This window comes from Arvicola amphibius, chromosome 10 (assembly GCF_903992535.2).
Source record: "Arvicola amphibius chromosome 10, mArvAmp1.2, whole genome shotgun sequence".
NCBI lineage: Eukaryota > Metazoa > Chordata > Mammalia > Rodentia > Cricetidae > Arvicola > Arvicola amphibius.
The window spans coordinates 67453231-67467693 of NC_052056.1; the positions used below are offsets into that span (position 1 = coordinate 67453231).

A 14463-nucleotide genomic window follows, 5' to 3' on the forward strand; every position below is an offset into this window, starting at 1 on the left:
AGGGTTTTAGGGTTCTGCAGATGGTGGTTTGCACACTGTAACTTGACTCAAAATAAGGACAGTTCCTTGCTCTGTTTTCGGAGGCTAGCTGAGATTTCCAAAGTCCTGTGCTCTGAGTAAACACGTCATAATGACTGTAGGGAAAGTCGAGAACTGGGCTTGGGAATCAGCATTCAGCTTCAGCATCTCAAAGCCCAGTATAGCAAGAACAGGGCAGTGCTTTGGCACTTCCGGGATCGTGATAATGTTGTTAGGATTCCCAGTGAAAGATCTGAGATCACAGAGAGTGGGGAGGCACTCGACTGTCAAGCTCCATTCATTCCTATGATACTGGTGAGGGGAGAAGGGGCCCAGAAGGAAACAGTCTACTGACCATATCAAAACTAATTTATGGCAGAACCAGTCAATCCAAAGTATTTTGACTTCCTGCCAGACTATTTATATAGGTATAGTTCTATAAAATGCTAAGTTTAATTTTAAAATTTGTGTGTATGTGTATGCGTGCATGCATGTAGACATGTTCAACTAGATGTGAATGCAATCGATGTATGTGTACAGGTACATGTATACGTGTGCACGCTGAGGCCAGAGCTTGGCATCAGAAGCATCATCGATTGCTTTCCAGTTCATTTATTGAGGTGTCAATAATCTGAGATTGATAATCCCACTAGTCTAGCTAGCTAGTTTATTATCCCTGCTTCTCAAACCCTTACAATGCAGTTTTACTGATACACACACTGGGCTATGGGTGCTTGATATGGGAACTTAGGTCCTCACACTTGTATGGAAAGTGTTTTACTTGTGTCTTATTCCCCAGCACCCCCAATTTTATTTTGTTTTCTTCTTACTTAGACACCACAGAATATAAACACTGTATTGAGATCTCAGCAGTCCCTTTTGTTCCAGGAGGTTATGGGGAGGACAATCATAAGTTTCTCTCTGAGTAGATTTCCAGTTGAATGAAATGCACTTGGCCAGATTATTGTTTAGATGCAGTCTGCAAGTAAGGGTAGAGGGAGTCCTTGGGAATGTCTGGGTAAAGAAGCCATAGGCCGGGTCCAATAGGTGGTCACGTGATCAGAAAGTTAGACTTTGTTTTCTAGAGGAGCCAAGAGAAGTATCAGAGTCAGAATTTAAAGCATCATGGATGAGTGAGTCTCATACTGGTGATGTTAATGAGTCCTAACATTTTTTAAAATGAATTCTCTGAAATCATGACATTAAGTAAAGTGCTAATTTTAAATACAGATATACATGGTACTTCAAATTTAACAAATTAATTTTGTTCCTAAGACTTTGTTGAATGGTTTAAAATTTTGCTAAATAAATTCAATGCCAATTTCTTTACTAAAAAGCAAAACAAAGCTGTTTTCTTTCTTCCTTTAGATTTTTCACCTGTATGTGTGTGTGTGTGTGTGTGTGTATGTTTGTATGTGTGTGCATGTGTGTGTGTGTGTTCTACTCTAATCTCATTACCTTTTATTCAAGCATTGATACTAAATCACACTCAAGGTTAATATTTGCAACAACAATAATATTTTGGCAAAATGTTAGGTAAGTAATTGAAATTATGCTTCTTCAAATAAATTTCTTCTAGGTTTTCATCAGACAAGGGTGTCTGTTAATGAGATACTGAGATTTCTAGAGGTGGAGAGGGACTTCTTGGGACTTGGAGAGTTTTATCCCGCGCGGACTGAGATGGGCCACTCAGACACTCAGCATTAAATGACAAAAGAGAAGAGAAAACTTAACAGCTGGAAAGGAGAGATGATAGAGCAAGTGCACCACGGGTTTCCTCATCTTTGTTGAGCAAAGTCAACAAGCTTGAATTGTTGACAAAGCCGTCTAGGAGGAGAGGCAGGTAGCTGGTGGTCCAGTTCAGGGTATCTTAGCAACTAAGGCTTCAGTGTCCTTGGCTCTTCCTAATTCTCTGTAATTCTACCATGTAGAAGTTTGGAGCCTTCCAAAAATGGTTAGAAAAGTTCCTAGACTTGATAGCTTGTGATTTGGAGGCATTCTTTCATTAGATTCTGGTACAGAAAGGAGACTCATATCCTCAGTCATGTGGGTTTAGGTTTAGATTAAAGCATAATTCTGCGACTGTTGTTTATAGAGTCTATCTGCTCTAGTTAATTTGTATTGCTTCTAGCAAAATGCTGATGCAAACCATTTTAGGGAGGGATTGATTTGGCCTGCACTTTCGCATTAGCATTCATTACTGAGGAAAGTCAGGGCAGGACCTCAGGCATTTCCTCAGGGATGAACTGAAGCAGAGACCATGGAGGAAGGCTGTTTATTGGCTTGCCTCCTCTGGCTTCCTTGATACCTTTGTAATATGGCCCAGACTCATTTGCTCAGGGGAAGCACCACTGACAGTGGCCTAGGCTCTTCCACATCAACCAGAGATCAAGAAGTGTCCCACAGACCACTCTGATGGAGAAAGGAAATTTTTTTGACTGAAGCTCCAGAAGACTCTAGTTTGTGTCAAGTTGACTGAAACTAGCTGGTACACTAGCTCTTCCTTTGTATACCTGGCTTAGCATCTAGAATCTCTATTCATCGTATCTGAACAAAGATGATAATTTAATACACCACAAGGGAACTTGATGGAAATTCTCCACAAATTGAGCGTTGGGACTATTCTAATGTGGTATGTTTGGATTTCTATCTAGATGCCGCCTCCCCCATGCAAAAACATTAAGCTTATTTATTTATTTATTTATTTATTTATTTATTTATTTATTTATTTATTTATTGGAAAAGGTTTCAAAACCTCATGATTTTGAAGTGGACTTCTCCATCCTTTTCCCACTGAGCCGAGACCAGAGAGGTACGTATTTCGGATTTGCTCTAGACAGACTCAGGACAGAGCCAGCCGGAAGTCCTGCCAGAGGAGGGCAGGCCAGCACCCGAGGGATGATTCTGACGTGGTTAGAAAAGCATGGGGCACCACACTTAGGCTACACCAGCAGCTGAAACCCAGGTGTCCAGGACAGAGATGTCCCTCTCAAGGTTGTCTTTTTCCTCCTTCTTTCCCTCTCTCCCTCTATATTTTCATCTCTTCTCTTTTCCCACTTAAAGTCCCTTCTCCCTTCCTCCCACTTCCCCTTTCACAGCCACCCCCCCCCCCGCATCTCCCTCTCTAGAGCTGCCTCACTCCATCCTTTTATGCTTCCTTAGTGTCTGCTCTGTCTCTGGGTTCTAATACTCACATGTAAGGATGCTCACAGCTGTGAGCCTCTTCCCCCTTGACTGGAGGTCAGAGAGAGAGAGAGTTTGAATTCATTTTTACTCTTTCAAAGTTGTTGCCAACAGCCGTGGCTACAAACAAGTTTCTGACCTAGGCTGTGGGTAATTCGTATTTTGGGTATAGAAATGGATCTTCTCCACCGGGACTGAAGGGCAGAGCATTCAAGTCTATTCCTTATATCCTGTTAATGAAATCTGTTGCCTCGCCCTGCCCCTTTTGGAGTGGGAGTATATAAGTGCATGTAAAATAAACACAGGTGGATTCAGTATGCACTGAATGTCCCTCCTGACGCTGTTCGATGTTTCTGCCTCTTGTTTCTCTCATATCTCTGTTCCTTTTGCTTAACAATTGTGATCTTCACGCTCCTGCCCCAGCATGTACGGATTTCGTTGAGGCTGGTCTTGAACATTACTACTTTGATTTTTATCATGTTTTATGACTGAAGGATGCAGTCTTCAGCAGTAGGTTCTTACCAGTAATTATACCCATTTTCTTTGTTCTTTGTTATTCCCATGAATCAGAACAGAAAGCTTTCTCAGTTTGCTTTCTTATACAATCCAGGACTTCCAACTCCAGGATGGCACTAACCACAGTGGGCTGTGCCATCAATCGTCAATTAATGAAGTGCATTTATTTACTTATTTATTTATTTATTTTTTAAACATCTCTCTCTTTTCTTCCTTTTGATTCATTTTACATTCCAACCACAGTTCTCCACCCCACCTTTTCCTCTGCCTCCCCTCCCTTTTCCCACAGCCCGTCCCCATCCACTCCTTTCAAAGAGTAAAAGGAAAAAAAATTCTCTTTAATTACAAATTAATTAATTAATTAAATGCCCTATAGACATGCCTACAGGCCAATCTGATGGAAGCAGTTTCTTAGTTTAAGTTCTCTTCTCAGGAAATGCTAGCTTGTGACAAACTGACCAAAAACAAAAAATAAAAACAATAAAAAAAGAACCCACGGAAAGTTACAGTAACAGTGTTTTGTTCAGAGACTCTTGAAAGTTAAGTGGCAAGGACTTGTACAAAGACTGCCCAGCTTTGCGGTCAGACTGCATTTCCCTGAGAGTCACGTTTGTTTTCAGCCCCTTACATTATCATGGGAATAATTAACATTGTTTATTTATACGCCTCCCTTTTTGCTGTTCAACAAAATATGAGTCCTCCCAAGGAAAGGGTTAGACTGTCTCCGTGACCTGAGCACAGAGGTGGAGTGTGTCCATGATTTGTTTAGTTTGGAATTTTAAAGTTCCATCAAGAATGAAGGTAAGCATAGAAAGGGAGTCACTAAAAAAACTGGAAAGAAACACTCAGTCTTGGAATGTGGCAGCCCTGTTTGATTTTAAATGTAGGTTAAATATTAATTTTTGCAAAAAAAAATGTCTCTCTTCCTCCTTGAGGAGGCCTTTTTCTTCTCCTTCTCTTATGCTGACAGACTGTTGACTGGCTTTTCACACTAAATTGGTTGGAGGAAAAAAAAGCTTCAGATGACCCTATTTGCGTAAGAAAAAAAAAAGTCTTCCAAACAACTCCCATGTCGCCAGCATCAACAGCAGCTGAACACGGGCTGAGTTGTTGCACAGTGAGAATTATTCCTTTCATTTCAAAGGCATCAGATGTTTGGGGCAAGTGAGAGCCCTGCCTGGTTAACCATGATCAAAACAAACTAGCATCCGCATTTGCTTATGGAACTCGTTGATTAAATCTCCTGCTGAGGTCTGAGGACACTTTTTGTTTCTTCAGAAAGGTTTTCTAAGAAGAAAGGACAGCTCAAACGTCTAAGTTGATTGGGAGAGACTAAGACGCATTTGAAGATCTTCTCTTTCCAGAATTCCTTTCTGCTGATGAAACCCTGCAGCAAGTGCGCCCAAGCTGTTGATGACTTATAAACAGAAGTCAAAGGGAGACGGAGCTTCTGTCAAGACCCATTCCAAATATAATAAAAAGGGAGATGATTGGATGTCTCTTCAAGGCTCTGGATGAGCTCTCTTGTGCTTTGGCTATTCTTTAAAATTGCAGGGAACAGGAATGAGGACTGAAGTTTCTGGCTCTATTTTGTTACCTATCTCGGCAGAAATGTCAACAGTTTGTGTTTGCGGTAGCTCTTGTCTCAAGCCATTGCTTTCTTTCTTTCTTTCTTTCTTTTCTTCCTTTCATGCATTTCTTAAAAAGAAGCAGTTCACAAAAGTACTATCACCCAATGTTCTGGGACACAGTATATTGTTATGCCCAAATCCATGGGTCCTCACAAAAGCCAACAAAGGAGACCGAGTCCCATATGTAAAAGCAAAGAGCCTTTATTTTAATCAAGTTTGCAAATTCTGTCTCTCCACATGTCCAACATATTGGAATATCCGGAGAGCCTCAAGCTCAGTTAGAATTGGGTTTTTATAGTAGTAAAGGTGTGGGTGAGGGGTCTCTGAGGTTCAGGACCCCTGATTGACTGACATTTGTCTAGAGTCTCCTAGTGAAGTGCTGGCAGGTGTTTCTATTTACAGTGCTTGGAATGCCAGGAATTTTCTTTGAATGGTCTGCTCTTGGGTGGGGTTCTTGTAAGATCGGCCTGGCAGGCGTTGTCTCAAGATAAACTATTGAGACTCCAGACTCCATTTAAATTTATCAATGGCCAGAGCCCCAGGTGATAATGGTTGGAAGTAAAGAACTTCCTTTGGATGACCTGCCCAGACTTAGCTTTCATGGCTGGCCCCCACATGTACATTTTATACTTTGTTATGTGTCATTAAGCATCGTTTTCCTGTCTGTGCCTGTGCTGTGACCTGCGGGTCTCATCTTCCTCATTTGTATATGGGAATTGGACAACGTTTGCAATGCTAAATTACTGTCCCAAGATTCCTGAAGTTTAGTTGTGGCCTTGATTCTTAAGGCCTATTACCCATTTTCTTTTTAAATGTGATACTAGTCCTGTACCTTACAAGACATTCAGCACCATTCTTTGCTTCTGCCTCCTAAACACCAACTGTATGATATTCTTTCTCACACTGCTGAGCTGACAGTGAAAACTGTCTCCATTGTCAAGTGCCCCTGGGTGGGGACATCATTCCAGGCTCTCAGAATTCATTGCGTATCAGAACATCCAGGATGTGAGTGCAAAGAAGGGGGGCCAGGCTTGATTCCACTTCAAAATGCTACGCATTTTTTTTTATTGTTGCTGTTAATTTCGTTTTTGGTAACACCATAAAGTTCAAAATCGATTCTTTATGAGAAATTAGATAATAAAGCATGGCATCCTGCATCGAAAGTTCCAGCATCAGCAAAGAAATTGACAGAAATGCAAATTTGAGGTCCTCTGGTAAGCCAGGAACTATCAAATGGGGTTCAAAACTTTTCATCCAACTTCAAAAGGTGAGTCAGATTGGGCTTGTTAGGGAAGCATATCATCAAAAATCCTGTTACTCCAGAGTCTCATGAAGGTAACACAAAATTCTGTTAGTCTCAGGAACATTCCTATACCACATGGAGCCCCACCTAATAGCCTTACTCCTCTGTGTGAGGCAACTTTCTTTTTTTCTTTCGAGACAGGGTTTCTCTGTAGCTTTGGAGCTTGTTGTGAAACTCGCTCTGTATACCAGGCTGGCCTCAAACTCACAGAGATCCACCTGCCTCTGCCTCCCGAGTGCTGGGATTAAAGGTGTGCGCCACTGCCACCTAGCACATGTGAGGCATCTCTAAAGACAGTGTTCTCAACCTTGGTTTGAGAATAGAAACATCAGAGCAACTTTGGCAAATCCCGTTGGTTAGGTGGTGCCATAGGTTAGGTTAGCTGTACCATACCAATTAAATTCAGAATCCCTCAGAACTGGGACCAGATAAAAATGTTTACATTAATCAGGTCATTTCAGTGTTCTGAAAAATCTCAGGTGCTACCTTGTAACTGGAGGTTTCTTCCTGTCCATCAGTTCCCAATTAACCACTCTGAGGCTTAATATTAATTACAAACTATTTTGGCTTATTAGCTCAGACTTATTATTAACTAGCTCTTACAACTTAAATTAACTCATTCCTATTAGTCTATGTTTTACCACGAGGCTTGTGGCTCATCTTTGCTTCCCCAGTGGCTTCTAGCATCTCTCTGACTCCTTCCTTTTACTCCCTGTATCTCTCTTTGGATTTCCAGCCTGGCTCTATTCTGCCTGGCTATTGGCCAGATCAGTTTCTTTTTTAACCAATGGTAATAAAACATATTCACATCATATAGAGAGACATCCCTATAGTGATATTTCATTTGTATTTTAATAAATAAAACTTGCTTGAAGTTCAGAGAGTAAAACAGCCCCATTAATCATTCTTACAGACTAGACAATGGTGACACACACCTTTGATCCCAATAGCCATGCTAGTTTGTCATAGAAACCATGCAGTAGTAGTGCACACCTTTAATCCCATCCCTAGAAAGAAATATAAAATGGGAGGAGACGGCTCTCACTCACAGTCTCATCCTGAGATTCCTGAAGGCAGTATAGTCATTTCCAACTGAGGTACAGGTAAGAGCCAGTGGCTGGCTGTTTTGCTTTTCTGGCCTTCAGGCTAGCTTTACACATTCAACACTACCTAAGTGAATTATCTGTCATTACACTTTGGCTGTGCACAAGTATGATACACAAAAGGCTTGAAAGCCATGTCCCAGGCGGGAGCCAGCAGTTTGTTTGTGTACTACTGACTATAGGCTTTTGATTCTATCAGTGTCTTTTCTCCCAAGGTCTCTTAGCTCTGTCATGCCAGAAGGTCCAGTTCCTCTGTTATTAGAGCACGCTGAATACAACTAAGTATGGTCCACATTCTTAACTTGTATTAGAGTCCTGTATTTTGTGTTCATATCTGCATAGCTCTGTAAACTCCCTGAAATAAGGACTCTGGTATGACCATCTCTTCTTTCCCGCATAATACACCAGGGGTAGGCACTAAAGATATTAAGTTAATGACACATTTAATGACACAAATCTCTCCTATGTAGAGTTGAGATATGCAAAAGCATCTTGGCATTTGGTCTGTATCCCAAATACTACTTCTAACTGTGTGCTTCTAAGCCTTCTCCAAGTGGATTGATAAACTTTAGACTCCAGTGTCTTTATCTGAACAGTTCATCACTGGGAGGAAAAGTCTATGCTAATTCTGGAGCTCCAAGCATCCAAGATAAGTCCCACACTGGAGCTTTGTCTTCAGCAGAAAGAGACAACTTAGACATATTAGAGAATTTGGTGAGAAAATAATATGTACAAGAATCAGTTATATAGTCAGGAATATTCATGGCCAAAGTGCCAAAACTCAACAGAACGAAGAAGGGAAATGGCATGACACTCTGGCCACCTTCTTGCATATTAGCCTTTGCACACAAAACCTTTCTTTGGAAAATTCAGATCAACTGGACAATATATATGGTTCTTTCCTATTGGTCATCCTCCCCGTATTCCAGAGACTATGATAAGATTCTCACAGACAATTCTAGACAAGCAGAATTCCTCCCAGGGAATTGCAGGCTGGACTCCAGAGTCTAGCAGATACACACATTTTTTTTTTTTTTCTGAGTGTGGATCCAAGGAGCAGAAAAGAGGGGAACACCTTGGCCATGAAGGTATTTATGACCCAGGAGAAGGGGAGGAGCAGGAAAGCCTCCAGCTAGTTCCCTGGACTCTGGCAGCTGTTTCTGTCAAAGTTCCCACTTCTAGATTGATGTTCATTGCTTAAGTCCCAGGGTGCTGGGTTTGTTAAACTGCCTCTTTGTTTAACTCTCACAATAGGGATTTATTTCCAAAGAGCACTGGACATGTTGGGCATTTGGCGGCTTAAGAAGAGGTAACTGAGGCTCTGCTGCACAGTCACACATCTGGAAAAGTGCCAGAAGTAGCTTCACCTTCCTCCAGCGGTCTGGACAGGAAACTCGGGTCATTCATCGTCCTCTCCTGAGCACGCTCTCCACACAGCGCAGGAACACACCCGCACACAGTCAAATGAGAAGGCAAGAGATAGGGAGACCCTGTCCTCCTAGAGGGGGAGACCCTGCCCAAGAGGAGAGCAGGAAGCTTCTATTCCTGTGGCCCAGAGTTAGGTCCATTCTTTGCTTATGCTTAGCTGTATAAACTTAGGCAAACCAAATCTACTCTCCTCAAATCTACTCAGCTGGCCTGAGCCCCCTCCCTCTCCCAAGTGCGTTCCACAGAGGCTGAAATGGATCTTCATGTTGCATCGGAGGGTGAAGGACCGAGAAGAGTAAGACTGTAGAAAACGACAGTGAACCTCACTCCCTCAAGGGCAGAAGAGAGAGCAACACTATCCTCTTCTGCCACCCACAAGGGACCCCACACGCAAAGCTTGTCCCTGGGGTTTGCCTCTCGTGGCGCTAGCTCTCAGGCCGCTGGAGCGCGGCTCGTGAGGCTCGGCGGGCTGCAGGAGGAGCGTGTGAGTTGGAGGCGTCCCTTTAAGAGCAGCCAGCCGGGCGAGCCTCCGCCTCCAGGACCGCAGCGCGCCTCCGGTCACCTGGGGCTGTCGGGCAGCAGGCTCGCGGTGGGACCGGCGTGCTAGCTCGGGGAGCCGGAGCGGGGCTTGGACGCGAGGTGCGGCGGGGGCAGGCACGGAGCGCAGCTGTTCCCGGGTGGGTCTGGCGGAGGATGCGGGAGAGCACGTGGGTGTCGCTGCTGCTGGTGGTGCTGCTGCCCGCGCCGCAGTGGGGCGGCCCCCAGGACGGCCGCCGAGAGCCGGAGCCGGAGCCCGAGCGCGGTCCGCTGCAACCCTTCGATCTGCTCTACGCCAGCGGCGTGGCTGCCTACTACAGCGGCGACTACGACCGTGCGGTGCGTGACCTGGAAGCCGCGCTGCGCAGCCACCGGCGCCTGCGAGACGTCCGCACGCGCTGTGCCCGCCACTGCGCGGCGCGCCGCCCGCTCGCACCCCCGGGCGCCGGCCCCGGAGCCGAGCTGCCCTTCTTCCGAGCGTTGCTCGAGCGGGCGCGCTGCTCCCGCAGCTGCCAGAGACAGCGCCTGGGCGGCCCCTTGTCCCGGCACCGCGTCAGCGAGGACGTGCGCAGCGACTTCCAGCGCAGAGTGCCCTACAACTATCTGCAGCGGGCCTACATCAAGGTACTGAGTGCGTGTGCGTCCAAAGCCCGCGCGTCCCTTCCTATGGCTGGCTCTGGGGCATTGCTCTGTCCTCCATCCAACCTTTCACAGTGGCTGTCCTGTGCGTCAAAGTAGACGCCCAGAGACTAGATGGACTTGGGCAGGTCCCCTTTGCTCTCTGCCTCAGCATCAGCTTCACCCGCAAAAGGGGGCTGGGCCAGTAACATTGTCTCAAAAGTGTGCTACACGTGCCTGCAGTCTACCTAAATGCTAAATTCCTTGACATACCCTAATCCTGATTTCTCTTTCTTCTCCTGCGGCCCCTACTGGTCTGCAATCTGAACCTACTAAATTTAACAAAGTTTTCTCAAGCTAAAAGGAAACATGGTCCCAAGAGAAGTTATTTCTCTTCAACTATAGAAGAGCAAAGAGAAAAGATGGGGGCAGTATGCTTGAGGCTGTATGAAGCAATCTCATTGAAAATATGGGCTTTTGGGGATACTGTTTCAGGTTTTTAGGGGTTCCTCCCGTCCCAGGCTGCTTCACCTCAGATGTCCAGTGCTCTCTGGTTTTATTTGCATCTATTTTACTTCCGCGAAGTTACTGTCAAGAGTCCAACTGTCATATTTTCCGCACCCACAGTTTAAAAGACCTAACTGGACGCATAACAGGCAGATTTAGAATGAATTCCTTAGCCTCCACTTCCACAAACTCATGTTTCTCCGGTTCTTCCTACCTTAAACTTTCTGTCGAAGTGGGTGGATATATCCAGGGCTTTCCCACAGCGGTGGGAGGAGTTAATAACGTCACAACAGAGACCTCATCTCAGGGCTCCAGTGTGCGCAGTGCTGAAGTTCAGGAGTTGACTAGGCTGGGTCAGGCAATGAGGAGAAAGCCAAATTTCTTTCCAGGACTTGTGAACTGTCTTTCTCCTGTTCTTTCGAAAGGCTTTGCTAAGGCGCGCATTAAGCATAACGTTGCTTTTTAAAAAGAGGGTGGCACAGTATTTCCTGTTGTTCCAGGTATCAAGTCAATTCTGGGAGAGGACCCCATGAGCGTCAATAGCAAAAATATTCCAAATTGGTTCCCAGAGCAGAGTGTGTGTGGTTGGGTGATGTGACCCTCCTCCCCTCCATGTATGATCCTCCTGGGAGTTTCAGGTGTGAGGGGAGATGATGTAGCCATTTGTTGAAGGTTCTGTAGTACATGGTAGGCAGATTTTCTTTTCTCAAGAAGAAAAGGAAAGGAGGGGATGTATGCTCATACTGGGTCCTCTGAAAAATAACCATGCATTCGTGCATGGTCACCATGGATTGCTGTGGTTCTGTAGTTATATATTTTCATGTAATATTAACATTCATTTTGTGTTCCTTTGCCCCTGTTCCCGGGATGGAGGTCAACGAAGATGAAACCACAGGCCTAACAGCCTTCAAATTTTGTAGTGACCTTCATTCACATAACTGACAATTTCTGAAGAAGGAAATATGTTCCCGGCTTTGGGAATTTGCTTGTTAATACCTAAAGGATACATTATAGTTCTTCTCTCCTCTGTGCTGCATGGAAACTCTAGGGAGAAGCCTTTCCTTTGCTTCCTAGACACACACACACACACACACACACACACACACACACACACACACACACACCAGCCCTACCATCATATAGGCTAAAACATCCAAAATAATAAAAAGCCATTCTTGAGCAGTAAGAGCTTTGGACTGTGGGATTCATTGGCAGGGTGATCATCTCCTGTGTACTTGGGTATGGTCATGGTATCATGAGTAATTCAATTGGATATAGTCATAAGGCCATGTGTTACTGAATTGCTTCTGATGTCTGTGATCTAGTTTGCACTTAGAAGTCTAGGCCAGATGTAACTCTGAAGAGCATAAGATGTCTCAGAGCTAAGGTAGCACAACTGTTCTCAGTTTGAAGATAAACACACCGCTCTTGCTCTCAGAAGTAATATCCTCCTATATTCTGGGTAATGAGCTGCTGGTGGCAACAGATTCCTGATGTTCAAAGAGTTGGACAGTAGGAAGAGTTGAGAATTGTAAACTCTTGACTCCTTGCACTCAGATTTCTCTTTTGAGAGATGAAGATTGGACTGTTCAGAAAGAGAAAGGGTCTTGGTCCTTGTCATGTGAGCGGTGTCTGTTTAGCAAGGTTCGGTGAGGTGAGTCCAGACCTAGAGTCAGCCTGGGCTCTGAGGCTAATGGACTCCAACCTGTGCTGTGCCCACAGTCTCTGGATGGCTCCGGGTTCTGTTGAATGCTGCACTAGCAGGGATTACGCTGAATAATCGTAATTATTCAGTAGTGGAAATCATAATTGGACAGTTCTAGGATGAGTAGGTCCTAGTTCCCTGAAGTCCCAGGTACTCCTCTGTAGTGGTGTTGTATGCAGTCTCCCCAGAAGCCTGGCCTGTGGGGAAATCTTCTGAACAGTTAGGTGGTGGTATCTCTACAGAGGGATGGTTGGTGTGCATGTTTGCAAAGACAGGGTAAGACTCCTCCCAACTTTTAAAAATCTCTCCTTTGTAAGATATCATTCAACCATAGCCTGAACCCTAAGATACACCTATTAATGTTACATTTCTTGTGAGAGTGCACAGTGGTTTCTCTTTGCTGCTGGCTAAAGCCTAAATAAAGAGTTTAACACAGTCTCTCTGTCTTTTCCCCTTTACCGTCCTGTTTCCTCATGTCTGACACTTTGGATCCTAGCCTTGTTATTCTTCCAGGGGAGCTAAGATTGGAGATCTAAAGGCTGCCATATACTACCCCAGCTTCGTGTCTCCACAGTTCTAAGGTGGGGAAATACTAGACTACCTGCTTGGTTTGAGTTTAGTTTATGACAGTCTGGGGCCTGACTCGTAACAAATACTACAGGCGCAATTATTTGCATTGTTATTCTGGAGGTCAAGGACTCCCCCTCTTTACAATGTTGAAGTCATCCTTCTCCTAACACCAAGAGAGATTTCTGTGAGGTTCTTGATGTCCTTCTCTAGCTCCCAGCAGCTGTAGTAGCTGGCAGAGAACTTTCCCCTTTTGTCTTTTTCTTTCATTTTATACTATTCTTTTTTTAGGGTGGGGGGTGGGCAGTGTTGAGACAGGGTTTCTCTGTAGTTTTGGAGCCTGTCCTGAAACTAGCTCTGTAGACCAGGCTGGCCTCAAAATCACAATGATCTGCCTGCCTCTGCCTCCCAAATGCTGGGACCTGGGCCATCACTGCCTAACCTAACTGATTTCTTGCTGTTCTGTACTTAGGAATTCTGGGTGTTGTTGCAAACTCCTTCCCTTTCTAGCCACTTAGTTGGCTTGATTATTTTTTCCTTTCTTCAAATTTATCTTTAGCTTTTATCACCTAAAGCTGTTACTGAAAATCCTCAAACCACTGTACCTACGTTATGAACATCTTTGGTTTTAAAAACAAATGCAAGAGAGATATTTTTCTGTTCTTATCTGTGTCCTGAATAGTCAGGGAATGGTTTTTCTGTATTTTTTTTCTTCCACTATTCCTAGCTGCTTAAAAAGAAACAGCCACAAACTAGTGCTGTTGTTTATTTTCTTACTTAAAGCAAGATCACTCTTGAATGTTTTGTCCTTGAATTGGTGCTTTGTGAAATTTGACCTTTGTGTTTCTTCATGGGATTAAGGGAAGGTGGGGGTGGCACATTAATTTAAGCGATTCTGCCCCACCTCCCGTCATCTTCCAATCTCTTTATCTGGACCCATAATCTATTTGTGATTTATAGAGAAAAAAAAAGTAAGCCCAAGTTATTTCCTCACTCCAGTTCTGCTTTGCAGCTGCTTTCTCTTTCTGGACCGAATGCCTTAAACAGAAACTGAAGGCCAGAAAGGACCACTTCATGCCAGACAGGACCACTAAATATGGCTGTTGTTGGTTCAGAAGTAAACTTTGTCCCGATCTGACATTTCAGTCTTTTTTCAAGGGTTTCTAGAATATGCACATTCACCCTTCAGCTATTTCAGAAGGCATGGGTTTATCTTCTTGAAACACTCTTCTGAAATATTAGTTATTATTCAGAAAATGAGGATTCCCCTGCCTCTAAAAAGCCTTTCATCTTTTGCCCTTGAGTCATCAAAATATGTCACCACCCCATCCCAAGTCCTATTTCTGA

General features: G+C 44.2%; 1 protein-coding gene across 1 annotated transcript in view; it reads left to right on the forward strand.

Annotated features, from left to right (window-relative positions):
• Positions 1 to 9757: 9757 nt before the first annotated feature.
• P3h2 (prolyl 3-hydroxylase 2) overlaps positions 9758 to 14463 on the forward strand; it is a 142400-nt gene continuing 137694 nt past the window's right edge. Inside the window, exon 1 of the mRNA XM_038345593.1 lies at positions 9758 to 10343. Coding sequence (XP_038201521.1) covers positions 9876 to 10343 — 468 coding nt within the window. The 5' untranslated portion in view covers positions 9758 to 9875. The remainder of the gene's footprint in view (positions 10344 to 14463) is intronic.